The sequence below is a fragment of the Chiloscyllium plagiosum genome, unplaced genomic scaffold, assembly GCF_037043375.1.
Source record: "Chiloscyllium plagiosum isolate Xiang-an unplaced genomic scaffold, Cpla_swu_hap1 HiC_scaffold_47, whole genome shotgun sequence".
Taxonomy (NCBI): domain Eukaryota; kingdom Metazoa; phylum Chordata; class Chondrichthyes; order Orectolobiformes; family Hemiscylliidae; genus Chiloscyllium; species Chiloscyllium plagiosum.
The window spans coordinates 22,838,548-22,859,187 of NW_028270185.1; the positions used below are offsets into that span (position 1 = coordinate 22,838,548).

Sequence of the window (20,640 nt, forward strand, 5' to 3'; positions counted from 1 at the left end):
ACACCAGCATGTAAATTTGGCTATGTCATCCGGATTAATGTCATTTCCGGGGCAGGGTTCGGCTTTTGGACCCACACAACCGTCAGGCAGAATTACAATCACTGAGCGTGAGGAGATGTTCATTGCAGCAATGTGCTTCTTTCCAAATATGCAAACGTATTGCCTCACTTTTATCTTTGTTCTTTTTCTTCCGTGTAAGTACCTTACTGAAGATTCTGTTCATGATTAAGACCGAGAGAAATGTATCAAATTTTACTTATCATTCAAAATCAGGAGAGAATTAATATATGTGGATGACTGACAGGCAGCAAATATAAACACTTTAAGTTAGTTACTAATAAATTGGATAATAATGGAAAATGTGAGATTATTTTATTTAGTTGCAAGAAATTTCCAAATGTTCATGGTAAGGGGAACTTGATCTTAAGTGGAAAGCAAATGGAATGTTGGCGTTTACTAGAAAAGAGCAAAGTAAGAAACACTTTCTGCAGCTAAATAAGACTGTGGTGACAACCCACCATATCATTACTGTGCAATTTACCTGTACCCTCTGTTGTTTGTAAGAGGGAATTCCTGACGGAGCTTCACTGCGAAAACAGAGAGATAATCTTCCCCTGTCAGGGGAATCTCGAACACGGGAGAGTGTCTGCCGATGCAGGGCCGACTATTTCTTTTTAAATTACAAATAATATCAGTGTGGACATAAGGGGATTACTTGGACTAAATGAGAAATTTTTGTTCACTGCATAATATTGTCAGTGGATTTGACGGTGGCTACAATCCTTTTTCTAACAGTCAATTTAATTGGGTCAGTGAAATTATTATTTAATCGTTTATTAATTGATGATGAAGACAAGGTGGACTAAACAAAAATCCGCATGTGTCTACATTAACCAGGGAGGTTTTCTAACTGATAGCCGATCGATCGTGTGTGGTAAGATTCCATGAAATCGCTTCATTTTCCTTTAGGTCTAACAGGAGGAATGCAGCCTGTGCAGAGTCCCCTCAGACTGGCGACAGCAAAGGACAAGCTGGCGACAATTAACTGCAATGAGCGTGAAAGCACTCCTCAATCCATTCTCTGGTACCGGCAGTCAGCTGGCCAGGGCCTCACGTTGATCGGGTACATTCAAGTAGGAGGGATGGTTCACTACGAGGAGAAGGATCAGACCCGTTTTGAAATCACTGGAGATGGTGATAGAAACTCTGTTTTGAAACTCCCCAAGGCCGCACCTGCAGACTCGGCCATATATTTCTGCGCAACTAGTGATACACAGCGTTGCAGTCTGTAGCAACGTCCCGTCAAAAACTCCACAGCCCTCTTAAGGAAGGAAGAAATATGTTACATTTCTGTAGTGACTTAGCAAAGCCTTATCACGACTCAAAGAAAAAACAATGCTTCGGAAACCTGAAATTAAGGTAGAAAACGCTGAAGAAGCTCAACAGATGTAGCAGTATCCGTAGAGAGAGAGAAACAGAGTTACTGTTTCAGGTCTAAGTTCTAAAGAACGGTCCTGAATTTGGAATCTTTCCCATGTTTCTCTCTCCATCAAACCAGTCATATTTCCTTCTATAAACTGCAGTGATTTCTATAATCTGAAAATTTGAGGTGCAAACGAAGACACAACAAGATCCTCGAGATCAAGGGTTAGACAGCTACATTATCTGCTATTCATTAATGTGCATGAAGCTCCAGTTGTTCTCCAAATACGGGCCTGTGATCGTCTAAAGATTTTGGAGAGACGGGTAGTGGCCCTCAGACTTTTGCAGCTGTATAACTGACGGAAAACAAAATGACATATCATCTGGTAGGATATAAAATGAATGGCAAAACCTGTCACTGAACCAGATGAGTGTGGAAGAGTGTGGCACTGGAAAAGCACAGGCAGCATCCGAGGAGCAGAAATGAACCAAATGAGGATATATTAGAACAGGGAAAGACATGTCTTGTCAAGGAGGTAGATTTTAATGCATACGTTACTAGATAGGATTTCTGGCGGCTAAGTGAAATCCCAGAGTTTAAGATGCAGGAAAGAGGGGAAATCTCGAACGGTGAATTGACAGGTATCCAAACGATTTTCAAGAGGTAAAAATGAGACGTCCCGAGATCTTCATGTATTTTATGACTTCGATGAGGATAGGGTGATAGCTACGGTGTATATAAAGAGGCAACAGATGAAACATAACATTTTTTTCCTGCCTCGTATAATTGAAGAGTTCACGGACCAATGTACATGCGTGTGCAGCATAGATATCCTTCTCATTTCTCTCCATCTTACTCTATCGGCATATTTCCCTTTGCTTTCTCTAGCCTTTGCTTAAATAATTTTATATTGCATTGATTAGCCCTTTCCTCTCCTTCCGGATTCCCCGAAATCGGACTTACTGATATTCGAGGACTTACTAAGCATTCGAATATACCAAAAGCTTGCTTTGGAGCATGGCCGCCAGTAGGGGGAGCTATTGGAGCTCCTGCAAAGAACTTTTGCACACACGGATTGTCACAATACAGCTGACATTCCACCCTTGATGTGGGATAATAATCATATTTAACCCCGGGCAAGAAAGGGCCAGTTCAAATCCTATTTGTCGCAGAGGTGTATCATTAACTTATCAGTAAAATAAAGAATTGCGGATGCTGAAGATCTGAAACGAAAACAGAAATTGCTTGCAAAACTCAGCAGATCTGGCAGCATCTGTGGGGAGAAAGCAGATTTAACGTTTCCAGTCTGGTGAGTCTTCGTCAGAACTCACCAGAGTCAAGAGACTGGAAGCGTTCACTCTTCTATTTCCCTACAGAATGCTATGGTTTATTGTGAAAATTCAATGCAAGAATGAAGAGGTTGTACTTTATTTACACAGGACATCCGTAAGACCAAAGTGCTGTGTACAAAACTTGCTTACGAAAGGATCTCACTGTTTTGCAAGCAAATCAGAGAAAATTTACTAGCCTAATACTTGAAAGGAGCGGATTGTTTTATGAGGGAAGAGTAGACTGGCTAGGCCTGTAATTACGGCGTTTATTTTAGAAGTGACTTAATTGAAGCATAGGGGGACTTGGTCGGATTGATGCCGAAAGATTGTCTCACCATGTGGGAGAATGTTATACTAGGGGTCATGGTTTAAAAAAAAAAGTGGTCGTCCATTTAAAAGAGCGGAGGAAATATGCTTTTTTTTCTTTCAGAAGACTGAGACTTGGGAATTCCGTTCCTCAAAAGGTAGTGAATGCATATTTTAAAAATATTTTAGGGCAGACGTGGATAGATGCTTGATTACCAAGGGGATGAAAGATTATGTGGAATGTACAGTGGAGGTTAAAATAGAATTATTTCATGATCTTACTGAATGTTGAAGCAGACTTGGCGAACCTCCTGTTCGTATGTTCGTGTATCCTTCATCTCAGACATTGACCCGGAAATCCAGGTGGCGGATGAAGAAGACAATCTGGACATTTTACATCGTAACTGGGAGTTGAATTTCCATCCTGCTAAAACGATTTCACATACGACGGCCACATTGAAAAAAAGGGAACTGGCAAGGAAAACATCTGGACTGTTTCACCTCAGAGACATAAATATGAAGTCAGAACTCGGCGAGTTTGGTCTTCCTGGTCTATGCCGTATTAACGTCGCTCCAACGTCACCTCCGGCCTTAGATGTAGCTGCCTGTTATAAACAAGTCGATTGAATGATCAGTCAGACCACCATGCTTTTAGATTCTATCGTCCTCTCTATTGCCTTTCTGCTGTCGTGTAAGCGAGGAGATTAATTGAAATCCTTAGAGGTTTAATTGTGTGCTCAGTTCATGAATATCATTAAATTTGTATTTTGAATATGAAATGTCGGGGATCAACGTAGCCGCTTGTCAATGAGATACTTTGCAAATGAACTGGAGGCAAATTTTATTTAAAGCTCGGCTTCGTTGTGATCTGAAATGCGCTGCCTGCAAGGATCATTGAAGTAAATTTAAAAATGAACGTCAATGTACAATCTGGTACTTTAAGAAGAAGAATTGTAGCTCTGTAGGGCCATAGAGCAGAATGCGTTAATTCAATAGTTTAGTATTTCATGTAATATATATTTTGAAAGGTAGCTTCAACGCTTAGCTGGTCTGACCCTTATTTATTAATGCCCTTTGCAGGTGCTTCCTCCGGCGATGTGGTGCATCAGTGGCCGTTTACGCTCGCCGTGAAGGAAGAAGGAACCGCCAAACTGAATTGTTACCAGAATGGAAGCACGCGTACTACCATGCTCTGGTACCGGCAGCTTCCCGAAAAGGGCCTCGCCCTCATCGGGTATCTTGTGATAGGGAGCCAAGCGAACTATGAAGACGAGTTTAATTCTGGGTTTACCATCACCCGAAGTGAGAACGACAAGAAATCCGAACTGAAGTTGGACAGAGTCAAAGGTTCAGACTCGGCGGTTTACTACTGTGCCACTAGTGATGGAGCACAGCGTCATATAATAGCACATCGCCATGACAAAAACTTCCAGCGATCAAAGTCCCACCCCCATTCGCACTCAGCTGATGCCTGTCAGGGTGCCCTCAGTTTTGGATCACACCGCTTTCCCCAGGGATCAATGTTCTGATGTCGGGGAGATCTTGATGAAGTTGTTGGTGAAACTATGAGACGGGGCGGATCTCTCAATTGCCGTGCGTCATGATGCGGCTAATCAGACGGGTTGGCTGGATGCCTTCCTCATCACTTGCTTTTCCGCCAATCTTTATTTCGTCCCTACATTTGGCCACAATCAATAATCAGTCAATAACAGAGCCCCTGCACTTTCGCCCCCGCCTCCATAATCTACAGTTTGCCGCAAATGGCCGTTTTCTCCTGTTAGCCAAATCTCTGACCGTTTTACTATATCACATCAAACACATTGAGCTTTAATATGCAGGAACCCTGTGAATGGCACTGCATTGCACGTATTAGAATTACATTACACCCAATGTCTTACCCTTCGGAATTGTCCACGGCAAAGGCCTGCAAATGTTCAGTCATTGAATATATTTATTTCAGATATTTGATCTCTATACCTACCGTACATAGTCACTGATTTGGCAGACTTTGATAGATTTTGGCTGGATTGCACTTCCAGCAAAGAGACTTCCCTTTCCTTTCTTTAGACCAACGTTAGCCACAGATCATGCCCAATATCTATCATTATTGACTAAACACGTCATGGCATTTAGCCTGGAACGGAGATGACTGAAACCAATTTGAGATAATTTTCATTGTACGAAAGGATTTGGATCGGGTGAAGATTTATGCAGTTCTCGCCTGTAATTGTTTACTTCAGCGTTGCAAATGGACTAAAGTATGAAGACCATCGGAAGGTTGATCTGTTTCAAAATACACCCCCAAACATTCCTTCCAAATCTTGAATATTTTTAGACGCTACTCTTTGCACATTTTCGGCACTATATGGCGCTATAGCTTCACTGATCATTGGCACTTCCTAACGACTAATTTTTGCTTCAAAATCTGATTTCGATTTACGCCAGAATCTGGTCTAGTTTTGAAGTCAATAACACCTTGCGGCCATGACGAATTGCATGTTTTTCTCCAGCTGGTTGCCTTTTTTCCTGCAGGGCATAAGACTCAAAGACCACGACCAACTATCCTTAGTAGCCACACACGCAGACGACAAGCAACATGAATTCGACTGGGACAACACGACCATTATAGGGCAAACCAAACAAAGAACATCCAGGGAATTCCGAGAAGCATGGCACTCATCCACAAACTCCATCAACAAACACATCGACCTGGACCCAATATACCGGCCACTGCAGCGGACAGCTGAAACTGACAACCGGAAGCGGCAGGGACAGGCCACTATAAATGCCGGAGGAAACACCACAGAAGCGCTTCACAGGAGGCTCCCAAGCACTGAGGATGTCACCTAGACAGGGGACGAAACGTTTGCAACAAAAATATCCATTATAATGCTGAAACCAAGTGTTCAGCCCGAGCAGGAGGACTATGTCGAATTCCGGCACCAGAATAGATGCCACGGCCTCAGAGCGGTGCAGAGGAGAACGGTGTAAGATGGGCTTGGCCAAGATTCAGTCTCAGTTTTATTGCAAATTCCTATCGATGGGTTGGAGGGGGTCTTGATGCACAATGATAGTGACCTTACTCTGATGCAGCAAGACCACCAGAACATAAGACCCTAAGATATAGGAGCAGAAATTAGGCCATTCAGCCCATCGAGTCTGCTCCACCATTCAACCATGGCTGATAAGTTTCTCAACCCTATTCTCTCGCTTCCTCTCCGTTGCACTTGATCCTCTTGATACTCAAGGCTCTATCCAATTCAGTCTTAAATATAATCAGTGACCTGGCTTCCATAGCCTTCTGTGGCAATGAATTCCACAGATTCAGCGCTCTATGGCTGAAGAAGCTTTTACTTATCTCAGTTGTAAAATGTCTTCCCTTTACTCTAAGTCTGTGCCATCGGGTCCTCGTCTCTTCTACCAATGGGAACATCTTTCCAACATTGACGCTGTCCAGGTCATTCAGCATTCTGCATGTTTTAATGAGATCCCCCCACTCCATCCTTCTAAACTCTATCGAGTATAGACCCAGTGTCCTCAAAGGTTTCTCATATGTCAAGCTTTTCATTCCTGGACCATTTCCATGAATCTCCTATGAACATGCTCCAGGGCCGGTACATCCTTCCTGAGATATGAGGCCCAAAACCTCGCAGAATGTTGCAAATGTGGTCTGATCAGAACTTTTTAGAGCCTCACAAGTACATCCTTGTTTTTATACTCAAGTCCTCTCAAAATAAATGCCATTATTCCATTTGTCTTTCTCCTCACTCAACCCACAAGTTTACCTTGAGAGAATCCTGGAAGAGAACTCCCAAGTCTCTTTGCACTTCAGATTTCTGATTTTTTTTTCCATTCAGAAAATATGCCATCCCTCTATTCTTCCTACCAACGGGCATGACCTCACACTTTCTCATGTTGTACTCCATCTACCACTTCTTTGCCCACTCTCCAACGTGTTCAAATCCTTCTGCAGCCTCCCCTCCTCCTCAATGCTACCTGTTCCTCGACCTATCTTTGTGTTGTATGCAAAGTTATCGAGAATGCTCTTAGTTCCTTCATATAGATCGTCAATACATAAAGTGAGAAGTTGTAGTCCCAACACTGAGCCTTGTGGAACACTACCTATCACTGGCTGCCATCCTGTGAAGGACCATTTTATCCCCATTCTCTACTTTCCGCCAGACAACTATGCGAGCACCTTGCCTGTGACACCATGGGCCATTATCTTACCCAGTAGTCTCCTGTGTGACACCTTGTCAAAGGCCTTCTTGAAGTCCAGGTAGATAACATGTATTGGCTCTCCATAGTCTAACCTGTTTGTTACGTCTGCAAAGAATTTTAGAAGATTTGTCAGGCATGATCTCTTTATGAAACCATCCGACTTTGCCTTGTTTTGCTACACACTTCCAGGTACTCAGAAATATCATTCTTCCCAATGGATTCCAGGGTCTTCCCCATGAGTGAGGTTAGGCTAGTCATAGAGCATAGAGATGTACAGCATGGAAACAGACCTTTCAATCCAACTCATTCATACCGACCAGCCATCCCAACCTAATCTAGTGTCACTTGCCAGTACCCAGACCAAATCCCTCCAAACCCTTCCTATTCATCAACCTATCCAGATGCCTTTGAAATGTTGCAATTGTACTAGCCTCCATCACTTCTTCTGGCAGCTCATTCCATACATGTACCACGCTCTGCATGAAAAAGTTGCCCCTTAAGTCTCTTTTATATCTTTCCCCTCTTACGCTAAACCTATGCCCTCTAGTTCTGGACTACACCACCCCAGGGTGAGTACAGAACTTTGTCTATCCTATCCACGCCCCTCATGATTTTATAAACCTCTATAAGGTCACCCCTCAGCCTCCGATGCTCCTGGGAAAGCAGCCCCAGCGTATTCAACCTCTCCCTATAGATCAAATCCTCCAGCCCTGGCGACATTTTTGTAAATCTTTTCTGAACCCTTTCAAGTTTTGCAATATCCTTCTGATAGGAAGGAGACCAGAATTGCACGCAATATTCCACAAGGGCCTAACCAATGTCCTGTACAGCCGCAACATGACCTCCCAACTCATGTACTCAATACTCTGACCACTAAAGGAAACCATACAAGCTCCTTCTTCACTATCCTATCTACCTACGACTCTACTTTCAAGAAGCTATGAACCTGCACTCCAAGGTCGTTTTGTTCAGCAACACTTCCCAGGACCTTACCATTAAGTGCATAAGTCTGCCAAGATTTACTTTCCCAAAATGCAGCACCTTGCGTTTACCTAAATTAAGCTCCATCTGTCATTCCTCAGCCCATTGGCCCATCTGATCAAGATCCCTTTGTAATCTGAAGTAACCTTCTTAGCTATCTACAACACCTCCAATTGTGATGTCATCTGCAAACCTAGGCTAACTTTTCCTCTTTTGCCACACTCCCTTTTTAATACTGAGGTGTCATATTAGCGGTTTTCCAGTCCTCTGGAACTCTTGTGATTCTAGTGATTAGCTGAAATAACAACACTAACACCTCCACTATCTCTTCAGCTTTCCACGTTTGACCTCTAGAGTGTCGTCCATCTGGTTCAGGTGATTTGTCCAAATTCAGACCATTCAACGTTTTTGGCACCTTACCTGGCGATGGCGATCATACTCAGCTCTTCTCCCTCATTCTCTTGAATTTTAGGGATATCATTTGTGTCTTCCATTGTGAAGACTGCCACAAAGTAATTAATCGGTACCTTAGCCATTTCGTTGTTCCCCATTACTATCTCTTCAGCGTCATTTTCCAGTGGCCTAATGCCCACCGTTGTCTCTCTTTTGCCCTTTAAGCATTTGTAGAAACTTACAGTCTTCCTTCATATTACTGGCTAGATTACCCTCATATTTAATCTTCTCCCTCCTTATTTCCTTTTTTTACTTGCCCTCTGTTGGTCTTGGTAATCTTCCCAGTCCTCTGGTTACCCACTGCCCTTTGCCATACTTTGTGCTTTCTCTTGTGCTTTTATGATATCCTGACTTCCCTAGTCAGCCATGGTTACCTCATCTTCCATTTACCATGCTTATTTTTACCTCAGGATGAATCTCTGCTGTGTGTCCTGAACTATTCCTAGAAACACCTGCCATTGCTTTTCCGCTGCCTTTTCTGCTAGGATCCTCCTCCCGTTAATTCGACCCAGCTCCTCCCTCATGGCTCTGCAGTTGTCTTTATTCAGCTGGAATACTGTTACCTCAGCGGTTAGCATTGCTGCCTCACAGCGCAAGGGAACCATGTACAATTTCAGCCTCGGGCAACTGTCTGGGTTTGCACATTCTTCCCATGTCTGCGTGGGTTTCCTCCGTGATTACTGCAATTTTGCCTTTCCTGCATATCATTTCTATTCCTGGTGTATCTCGCACCCCAGCTCCTGACTGCTATTTGGAGGCCTTTACATAACTTCAACTATTTTTTTTTCACCTTTGCGGTTCCTCAACTCTACCCAGACAGATTCTACACCTTCCAACTCTACTTCGATTCCTACTGTTGACTTAATTTCAATTCTTACTATTAAGATACCCCAAATCCTCTGCCCACCTGCCTGTCTTTTGGATAGGATGCATATCCTTGAATATTCCCAATCCTGATCCCATTGCAGGCACGTCTCCGTAATGTTCACCACGTCATACCTGCCAATTTCGATCAGCTCCATAAGTTCGTTTAATTTATTCTTTATACCGTGTGCATTCAGATATAACACCTTCAGACCTGTATTAACCGTCCATTTTCTCATTGTCATTCATTTGTCCGGCGTGCTTAAAGTTTGATTGCTAATCTTTTCCATACACTCTGTCCTACTTGTGTCTGTGCTGGGGATTTTGATAACCTCCCCTGAATTCTGCACTCGTATCTTCTCCTTTAATTTAATTTTCCCCTATAACTGAATCCTTCTCCCCCTCCCAATTTAGGTTAAAGCATTGTTTATAACCCTAGTTATGCAATTCACTAAGACTCTGGTCCCAGCTTAGTTCAGATGAAGACTGTCCCAGCAGAACATGTCCCTCTTCCCCCAGCACTGGTGGCAATGTCCCATGAATTCAAACCCTTTCTTCCACATCAATATTTAAGCCCTGTTTAATCTTATTAATCCTGTGTCAGTTAGTTCGTGGCTCAGGTAGTAATCTAGAGATTAATATCTTTTCAGTTCTGCTGTTTAACTGGTAAGGCCAGGTTCATGTCCGACTTATTTCAGAGGTATGCCATAATATTACTGAACAGGATGGTTAGAAATTATCTGAAAGAGTATCAACACTGAAACGTACAAATTCTAACTTTAGCTGCCAAGTTAAATCTGAGAAAAGTGGGTCGGCCTTGAAGTGAAGCAGCTGTCAATCAAACAGAAGTGCCAGTGCCATTCTATAAACAGTCTCCCTCCTCCCCCCCCCCCCCCCCCCCCCCGAGTGAATTAGATATTTAAAATCAAGTTCGATTCGGCTATTGTTGTTTCAACTAGTGAAAATGCATTTAATGCGATGTCTGGCGTGTGTCCTCCTACTGCTCTGTGAGTGGCCCGCTGGGATAATGTCTTGATTAGTTCCAAATTTGAGCATCTCCTGAGTTTCAAACTCATTCTGTTCCTCTTCTCTGCAGGTGTAGCCGGCAGCAGAGTTCAGCAAAGTCCTTTTGCAATCTCTAAATCCGCTCACGCTTCCCTCGAAATCCGTTGTTCTGCAAAGGGATCCTTCAGCTCAGAATTCTACTGGTACCGCCAGCTACCAAATGGGGAGCTCTTGCAATTTCAGTAATTTCACACAACAAATACACGACTGTGTCAGCCTCTGGAGATGTCTCTGTCTCTGTCTCACTTCTGCATTGTGCTGCTGTTCTTAACGTGTAAGTTTGTGGTGGACTGCACGCCTTACTGTTCAGTTCAGTGTGTTGCCCGTTTCCTAGATTCATCAGCACTTCTTTTCAGTGTCTTTTCCTCATTTTTTTTTCCTGTTTTCATGTCACTGCCGTTCTCCTTTTGCGCCCCATCGCTGTATCTCGCTATCTGCTTATTTCTTTGTTTTTCTCCTCTGTATGTTGTTCTGTCTGGCCTTGTATATTTCGTTCTGACTATGCTTATCTTTGCCTCTATCAATCTCGATTCCCGACTCTCATTTTATCTCTTCTTTCTTTCTCTCTGGTTGACTCTAAGTCTCCCTCCCTGCCCTTTTCCCCTTCATGCTAAGAATCGAAATGCAAATTGACCTTGACTTTATCTCTCTCTCTTCCCCCAATATCCCATCGCTGCTTGACAGATGCAGCGGCCGTTCCGATACAACAGACAACTGCCATTTCACAAACCCCAGGCACTCCAGTTAGCCTGGAGTGTCTTTACACAGAAGCTGATGCTAGCTCCTACTTTTACTGGTATCGATGGCATCCTGACCACGAACCCCAATGCCTTTTCTACTCAAACTACCGCGAAATGGTAACTCCCTCCGGTGAGGTTGACGGTTTCAAAGCCAGAAGACCCGATATCACCCATTTTTACTTGGAGTCCTCCGGTCTCTGGACGAATCACTCGGCCATGTATTACTGTGCCTGGAGTGTTCACAGTGACTGAGAGAGAAGGAGCAGCTCAACAAAAACTAAAACAAGAGTCTACAGGAAATAACTGGGATATCTGTCTGTCTTCCTGTCTGCCACCTTGTATCTATCTGATTGCCCATTTATGGGCAATTTTCGTTTCACCGAGATGTGATAAGTGCCATCGGGATCATTGCGGGGGCTTCACAGATTTAAACCAATATGAAAGATGAAATAACCCAATGCAGGTTTGTTAACTCTCCAGATGACACAAAACCAGGCAAGAAATCAAATTATAAAGAAGACAAAGGGAATCTTCGAAAGGCTATATGCATATAAAAATGTTAAGTAGAATACAATATGGGACCACATAGAAACCAACTTCTGTCATTTAGGAAACTTGGGCTCTCGTCATGACGTAGGCGAACACGTGGGCAGGAAATATCATTCAGTTGTAGAAACATGATTCCGGGTTTCCCTGTCAATGTGTTACCGTACATCCCTGAAGCTGAGTGTTATGTCGCTGGTACGTTTAGAGCGGTGGTCATACGGTGTATCAACGGTACGGGGCAAATAGGCAATGTGTGGCCACCATAAGACCATATGACAACAAGATGTAATAGAAGAGTTAGATCGTTCGGCCCGTCGCGTTTTCTCCATAATTTACTCGTGGCTAATACGATTCTCAAACCTATTCTCTTGCCTTCCCTTACTAATCTTCTGTCTCTGACATAAATACACTCACTGACTTGGCGTCCGCAGCCCTCTGCCGAATGAGTTCCACGGATTAACTTCCCTCTGGCTAAAGACACTTCTCCTCATCTCAGTCTTCCCTCTGAGACTGTGTTCTCGGCTCCAATTTATCCTGCACGCCCACTCTATCCAAGAATCTCAGTATCCTGTAAGTTTCAACTATCCTTTTCAACTCCATTCATTACATCTCCAGAGTTCCGCTCTTCATAGGACAAGCCATTCATCCCTGGGATCATTGTTATAAACCTCCTCTGGACCCTCTTCAACGACAGCACAGTCTTCCTTATATTAGAGGCAAAAAACTAGTCACTAAATTCTAAATGCGCTCTGAACAGAACTGTACAACCTCGGCAGGATATCTCTACTCTTGTATTCTAGCCTTCTTGAAATTAATACCATTTGCCTTCCAAACCATCGACTGAACCTGCATGTTAACCTTAAAAAAATATTGAACCAGGACTCCGAAATCCCTTTGTGCTTCAGATTTCTGAAGCTTCCCCGCCTCAGTTCCTCTTACCAAAACACAGTTTTAGTGACCCACAACCTAAAGTTGACAAAATGGCCGTTTAGGGTTTTTTCTTAAGCTAACACAAGGGTTGGACAGTCACACACAGCAGATGTTCACAGCTGGTATTGTGGATAAGATGAAATTCTCTGTCGGAAGAAACATTAAGGAAGTTAATCAGGTTTCTGTAAACACGCACTTCCAAGATGCTTTTTAATAGGAGGCATTTTTGAAAGGCTTAATTTAACCACAGCCCCAAATACCAAATCCGTGTGAAAAGGTTAGTTGCATTCCTTGAGCAGATATTTGTTGTTAATAAAGTGGCTCAATGAATTATTAGAGAAGATAAAGTAATACATGTTGCAAACATTATTTCCAAAACAAAAACATTTGACACAGGAGGGGAGCAAAGGAAGGTTGTCAAAAGAAAGGTCACGACTGGGGAGAGATAAATGATTAAAACTTTAAGGTAAATGTGGATAATTTGAGCAAGTTTTTACATCAAAAGTTCAAGGGAAGAGTGATAAAGACAGATTACAAAATAAAGAGTGAAGCTGTGCTTATGCCCTCTTGTTATTTGTGGAATCTGAACAAGTTTCATTTAATAGCTTGGTAAAGTTGTAAAGTAATTGAATTTTACCCTGATCATGCTGTTAAGAATCTTCAAAAACTTTTAAAAATGCATCATAGAAAGCATATTATCGGGATGCATTATGGCCTGGTACGTCAATTGCTCTACCTAGGATAGTGTGAAACTACAGAAGGTTGTATGCACAACGCAGACAATCAGGGAAGCCAGTCTTCCATCCATTTTGCACCGCTTGTTGCCGCGGAATGGCTGCCAAGATCATTAAAGACCTATTCTACCCCAATATTGCTCTCTTACAACCTCTTCTGTCAGGCAGAAGATACAGAAGCTTAAATATACGCACTAACAGGTTCAAGAATAAATTCTTCCCTGATGAATGGCCTCTCTAACTTCAAATAATGTTAACCTTGTTAATGTTAATCTTGCTTTGTGCATAGCCTGTGCGGTGTAACCTGTATGCTTCTCTCGGCCAAGTTTTCTTCACCCTATATATATGATCTTTATGACCTTGCTTACTATGATTTGCCTCTACTGCTTGCAAACAAAGCTTTTACTGTATATAGGTAGACGCAACAATAAATAAAATTATATCATCAGTAGAATTCGAATCAATGCTTTCTACTTAAAACAAAACAATTCGATTTGAAACTGTGAAAATTTATTTAATAAATGAAGCTTTGGTTAAAATTTCACTCGCAGCATGCAAATAACAGGGGGTAGTAAACTGTAGCTGCAAGTTGGAAGGATGTTTATTTGATCTTTCAGGCTGAAGGGAGGTTGGCTGTCCTCAATTTTTCAGTTGTGCCACAGAACTGTCGTAACTTTATATTAGATTTTAAATACTTTGTAACAATTGGTAGAAATTAATATCCTTCCTAATTTCCCGTACTAAAGTTAGTACAGAATGTGGAAGCCTTCTTCATGATAAGCAAGTTATTGGTAAATGATGTGTTGCAGCTGGTGAATGTCTGGGAAAGAATATGACCTTCAGAAGCATTGTAAGATTCCAAAGATAGATGATAGACATATCTGGTGAACATCATGATTTTATGGGAGGAGCTAGGGCTCTCTATAGAGTTGTCCATCGTGAATCATATGTTCATTGGATTGGATATATAGCTTAGGGGGATGTGGTAAGCAATTACATCAATCAGCATAAATTCAATATAATGTGTAAGGTGTAAAACGTTGTATTCAGCTGGTGAACCCAGAATGTCACTGACCTCTGATCTGAGCTGTATGAGTATAACAACTGAGCCGCAATTGAAGGCCAGATTTGGAGTGGTCGCTGGCCTCTTCCACATATGTGGTAATAGAGCTCTGAATAAAAATTGCTTGTACTGCTGAGCACAGAACGTAAGACTCCACTTGGATGTTTTTCTGGAGATCAGTGCGCAACCTCACAATTTCACACGCTGTATTCCGTCTGCCACCTCTTTGCCTACTAACCTAGTATATCGAAGTCCTTCATAACCTTCTTGCTTCTCCAACACCACTTTTCCCTCCACATATTTTTGTGTCATCTGAAAACTTAGCAAAAATGCCAACAGCTCCTTTGTCCTGGACATTAATGTATAACGTAAATAGTTATGGTCCCAATAGCTGACTCCTATTGATGACCACTGGCCTTTGGCTGCCATCCTGATATTGACCCTTTATTCCTACACTCTGCCTTTTCCGGGTCAGCCAGTCATCCATCTATGCCAAATAGTTCGAGCGAAGCAGTAGATGGTGCAGGAGGCCACTCAAGAATCGTGTTCCATTCTGGATACTGATCAGGCCAATACTTCCTCAGGGGAAATTAGGAAGTCCAAGGCCTAGGTAATATTGTATACTTGTGGCAAGCTTAACGTCCTCTTTGTAATCTTTCTTTGAACATTTTTCAATGCTGCAGTGCAGGCTCAGTGGGTTTCGTGGCCCTGTCGCAAAATACTTTGCTATGTGTCAATAAATTAAAGATCCCACATGAATGCAGTTGTTGCTGTTCCCTGCTCCGACATTCATCCACTGCACCACGAGAGGGGGTTGTAGCCTAACAAGTCATTCCGCGCACGATTTCAGTAATTGTCGCGAATAGGCTTCCTCTTCAAACGAAGATCTTCATCTATATTATGATTGTGATTTCCATTCACGAGCGACAATTAAGTGTACGCAAGTGGGATTTAGTTTATAATGTGCTCATATATGGGAGTTTAGATAGAGGAGGATACATAACAAGAATGGAAATATAACGAGGTAGGTGGCGAATGATCTGGGACATGGGGGGTGTGGACATTGGGTAGAGAAGGGTATAGATGTACGAGAATGTCCAAGGTTGTACAGCAGTAGATGGATAGAGACTAGGAGGTAGAGACCCCCTACAAGCAGAAAATGTTCATAACCTCACCTGTGAAGGGCCTTGCTCGTTTTCTCAAGAAATATCCACTTGTCATAAAGTCTTCCAGTGTCAGAACATGTATCGCTCCATCTATTATATAACCTTCCCCCCCCCCCCCCCTCTTTCGAAACCATAAACGTTTCAACAACAACTTGAACTGATTTTTTTTAACATTGCCTAACGTCGCAAGACACTTCATGGGAGCTTATCTAACAAAAGTAAGACAAAGGGCCAAAATAAAATAACATATGGCGGTTGAACAAAACGTCAAAAGGTGAATGACGTTAAGAGAGTCCTAGTTCATTAATCTTTGAAGATAAATGCTGAAGGTGAAGATTGATCACTGCTGCGTCACAGAGCCAGGGACCCAGGTTCGCACTCGGGAGACTGTCTGTGTGGAGTTTGCATGTTCCTTTACCTGTCCACCGTCACTGTCCTGGTGCCAAAAGTCAAGTCATGAGGAGTACCCGGACAGTTTGCTCAAATGTTGAGTCAACTTCACTCTTTGTTCGCAAGATAGAAGCATCCGCAGGTTTCTCTAAAAATCGGCAGGGAATCCAGCGAGTGTTGCATAAGGGTGAGGCATAATTGCTGCCACTGGCCTGCATGTGAGATCTCTGAATTTTTGTCCCTCTCAGTGATGAACAGAGTAAGAAATAGATTGAGGAAGAGCAAGATGGAGAGAGAGAGGGATTACAAACGGAGGTCGACAATCAGAAAAGAGAGAAAGAGAAAAAAGAGAGAAAGAAGGATGACATTGGCATTTGGAGAAAATTTGAGTGCCTGATTGAATGAACGAAGCAATAAGCAGTGATCAAGGGTTCGTCTGAAAGAGAGAGAAAGAGTGATGAATATTGAGTTAGAAACAAATTGAAGGTAAGCAAAAATGTGTTAAGTATTCAGAATGAAAAACAGATAACAAGGTAGAATGAGGGAATAAACGAAAGGGCATTAACAGGAAGGAAGAAGATCGTACAATCACATCGCCTTTGGAGCAAAGATAAAGACCGAGTGAAGGAGAGATAGAAAGGCAAAGAACAAAAGTTGAAAAGAGGTGGAGAGTGACAGAGAGAGTATGAAAGGCAAAAGATTGGGAAATACGCATTAGAAAAAAAAGAGACAGTAGAAACAGGAAAAAACCCAGAAACGATGGTAAATAGAGGGGAAAAATATGAACTGAAAGAAAAAAACAACAGGAGTGGATAGGTAGTTAGAAAGAAGGTGAGAGAGTAAACCAGAAGAAGAGACTAGGTCCGCGCTTGAAAAATAAAAGAAGAAATAGAGAAAAAGAAAGATGACGAGAGAGCGATACTGTCAGATTTGGGAAGGCTGAGAGAAAGAAAGTGGAAGGAGCACTCAGAAATAAAATTAGAAGTGGAACCCGAGCAGAAGGATAGTGTGGCAGAAGCAAAGATGCTGAAAAATAGAGAGAGGGTGGGCTAAAGCAGACAGAAAGAGAGCAAGGAGGATAAACAAAAGGAAATACGGATGAAAACACGCACACACACACACACAGAAAGAGAAAGAGAGAGAGATAGAACGGGTGATCTGTACTCAGTTCTTTAACCAAAATTAAAAGGCAATATTGTAGATTATACAACATCCCCTTAGTCCTACAATCTGCTCTGTCCCGACAGTGCCAATGAGCATTTTAATTGCAATTACACATATATATCTGTTTCTGAATGTTATTATCGAAACTGCATTCAGACAGTGCATTCCAGATCATGACAGCAGATCAAAATAAAAATGACAGCATCACAGTTTAACAATGTTAAATGAAGCAATTCAACACATTGTGTCATGCCTGCTCTCCGACTGAATGATTTGCCTTAAGTTATTCCCTTGCCCCATCTCAACCTCAGTTCCTTTACAAATAAGAACCTAATTTCCTACTGAACCTGCCTCCACCACACTCTCAGGCAGTGCCTTCCAGATACTGAAAAAGTCCTCGTCTTTTTCCTCTGGACGCTTACTAATTATCTTAAATCGATTTTTAAAAACATGCAGATTCACTAGTGCAACGTTACAAGAATACTTAATTACTGACTCAATAATTCCATTTTGATGTTCTTTCTAATTGAGTTGGTTGACCGAGCGCCAATTTATGTCAGCGAACGTTGGCCGTGAATGGCACATGCTGTGAATTAGGACTCGGGGGGAGATTGGTAGCAGAGATGGTTGTGGAAGGAAAGGTGGGGGAAATAGAATGTGGTAAATCAGCATGGTTTTAACTGTTGTATGGATTTGTGCATTGCTGGCTAAGCCAGCAAGTTTTGTTCCGCCCAAAATACCCAGAGGGCAGTTAACAGTCAACCACATTGTGGATGTCGAGTCACATTTAAATCAGGCCAGGCAAGGTTGGCAGATATCACTTTCCAAAGGACATTAGTGAAGCGGATAGAGTTTTGGGATAATCAACATAATTACCATTAGATTTGCTTTTTATTTCAGATTTTTGCACAAATGCATTTTCAATATTTGTCATGGCGAAACACGTGACCTCAGAAGATTATCTTGAATTACTAGCGCAGTGGCATTACCAAAATGCCACAACCTCCCATTTCGCCATTGGATTAGCCGAGAGTGGAGTTAGCAAAGGCGTGCATGAGAACATCAACAATCGGTGAGCTGAGAAGGATTGAAATCAGATGCTAATAGGATCATGGTCATAATGGATAACATTAAGATGTGTTTTGAAACTCACAGTAGAATATGGCATGGAAGTTGTGCCTTAGATTGATGCCAAGCAGAGGGATTGAGGGAAATGAGTTAGGATAAGGGAGAAAAGACAATGACTTCAGTATTTGCAATACAGAATGGGAGGGGTACCTATAACTGAAGCAAATACAGAACACATGCAACTGTTGATGTTCACTAACAGCATCAAGAAGTACAGAATGAACACTAAGCTTAATTTGGACCTTCATTATTAAGAAGGCTGAAAATACAGGATATTACTGTACTCAAAATATATATGTATTACTAGTATAAAGAGACTTAAGCACTTGAAGAGAGCATCACAACGGATACATTTGTATGTTATGTATACAAGTTTAGGAATTACAGGTATCCTGAAATGTGGTGATATTAATGAGAGGTATGCCAACACATGCAAGTAATTAGAGTATATTAAGAGCAAGATGCTTATTCGGGACAGAATGGGGCCTCTTAGAACCAAAGGGCAATCTGTGTGTGGAGCTAGTGGATGTGGGTGAGGTATTGAATTATATTTTATTTTCTTTATTCGTAAAGGAAAAATACATTTATACTGGAGATTTTAGTTGGGATGGTTATATTCTAGGTATGTTATTACTAATAAGGAGATTGTATTAGATGTTTGAGTTGGCATACAGGTGAATACATTGCCAGAGCCTGATGGGAGGAGATTGCTCGGTCCCTAGCAGAAATATTTAGTACCTTGTCGTCACAGGTAGAGTGCCACATCATTGGAGGATAGCTAATTTGGCACCCTTGTTCAAGAAGGGCAGCATGTACAGGTCAGCAGTTATAGAACAATCAGTGGTAGGAAAATTATAGGAAAAATTCTGAGGGGCACGATTACTCAACTCTTGGAAAGGCTAGGCTTGATCAGGGATAGTCAAAATGAATTTGATAGAGGGATATCTTTTCTGAATAACTTGATGCAGTTTTTTGAAACTTATTTAAATATTTTGATGACAGTAATGCAGTTTGTGTGGTTTATATGAACAAGGTCCCACTTGGAAGCTTGGTCCAAACGGTAAGAAACCATGGCAAACTGGATCCAAAATTGCCTTGTAAATAATGATGCAGCGTTATATTTATGATTGGAAGCCCGTGACCAACACTGCACCACAGAGATCCTTGCTGTTATGTACATTAAGACTTGAGTCTGAATGTAGAAGGAAAAATCAGTAAATTTGCAGATGACATCAAAATTGTTTCAAGCTACACTCTGATATTGATCAACTGGTAAATTGAGCAGAACAATGAAAGAAGGAATTTAATCCCATTAAATGCAATTTTAGCAGTTTAATAAGAGAAGTACAAATATAATGAATGATAGGTGTCTAGGGGTACTAAGGAGCAAAGGAACCTTGGTGTATAAGTCCATAAGCCCTTGAAGTTGCCAGCGCAGTTAGAGTCGTGAAAAAGCATAGGCATGCATACCTTATTCGCTGGAGCATAGAATGTAGGAGCACAGAAATCTTCTTGCAACTTTATGAAAAATTGGTTGGGCCACAAATGAATACTATGTGTAGTTCTGATCACCACACTATTAGAAGGATGTAAACAAAAACAGAAGTTGTTGGGAAAGCTTGGCAGGTCTGGCAGCATCTGCGAAAAGAAATCAGAGTTAATGGTTCAGCTCTGGTGACCCTTCCTCTGAAGAGTCACTGGACCCAAAACGTACACTCTGATTTCTTTGTACAGATGTTGCCAGGCCTGCTGAGCTTTTTCAGCAAATTCTGGTTTTGTTTCAATTTACAGCATCCACAGTTCTTTTGAGTTTTATTAGAAGAATGTGATTGCACTGGAAAAGTTGCAAAAAGATTCACCAGGCTGTTGCCTGGGATGGAAAGTCTCAGTTATGAGGAGAGACTAGTTTGGTTGGGTTTATTTCCCTTGGGGGGAAAAGTGGCGGGGAGGGAGAAGGCGAAGGCGGGGGTAGAGCTGAAATCTGATTTAGACATGCAAAACTATGAAAGGCAAAGACAGGGTAGATCAGAAGAATCTTTTCCTCATAGAACATTGGTGAGGGCATTTTTGAAGTACTGCATACAATTCTGTCACCCTTCTTCAGGAAGGACTTTTCTGTACTTTAGAGGATGCAG

The 20,640-nt window shown here is 42.0% G+C and overlaps 1 long non-coding RNA gene and 1 gene segment (V, D, J or C); both read left to right on the plus strand.

The window, feature by feature from the left end:
* The first annotated feature begins 3,672 nt into the window (after positions 1-3,672).
* LOC148136007 (T cell receptor alpha variable 5-like) lies at positions 3,673-4,589 on the plus strand. The segment is given in 2 exon segments: positions 3,673-3,751; positions 4,141-4,589. Coding segments are annotated over 2 exon segments (513 nt in total).
* A 6,235-nt stretch (positions 4,590-10,824) lies between these two features.
* On the plus strand, positions 10,825-13,420 carry LOC148136008 (uncharacterized). The gene is made up of 2 exons (XR_015754691.1): positions 10,825-10,918; positions 11,329-13,420. It is a non-coding gene; the product is annotated as an uncharacterized LOC148136008 (long non-coding RNA).
* Positions 13,421-20,640: the final 7,220 nt, after the last annotated feature.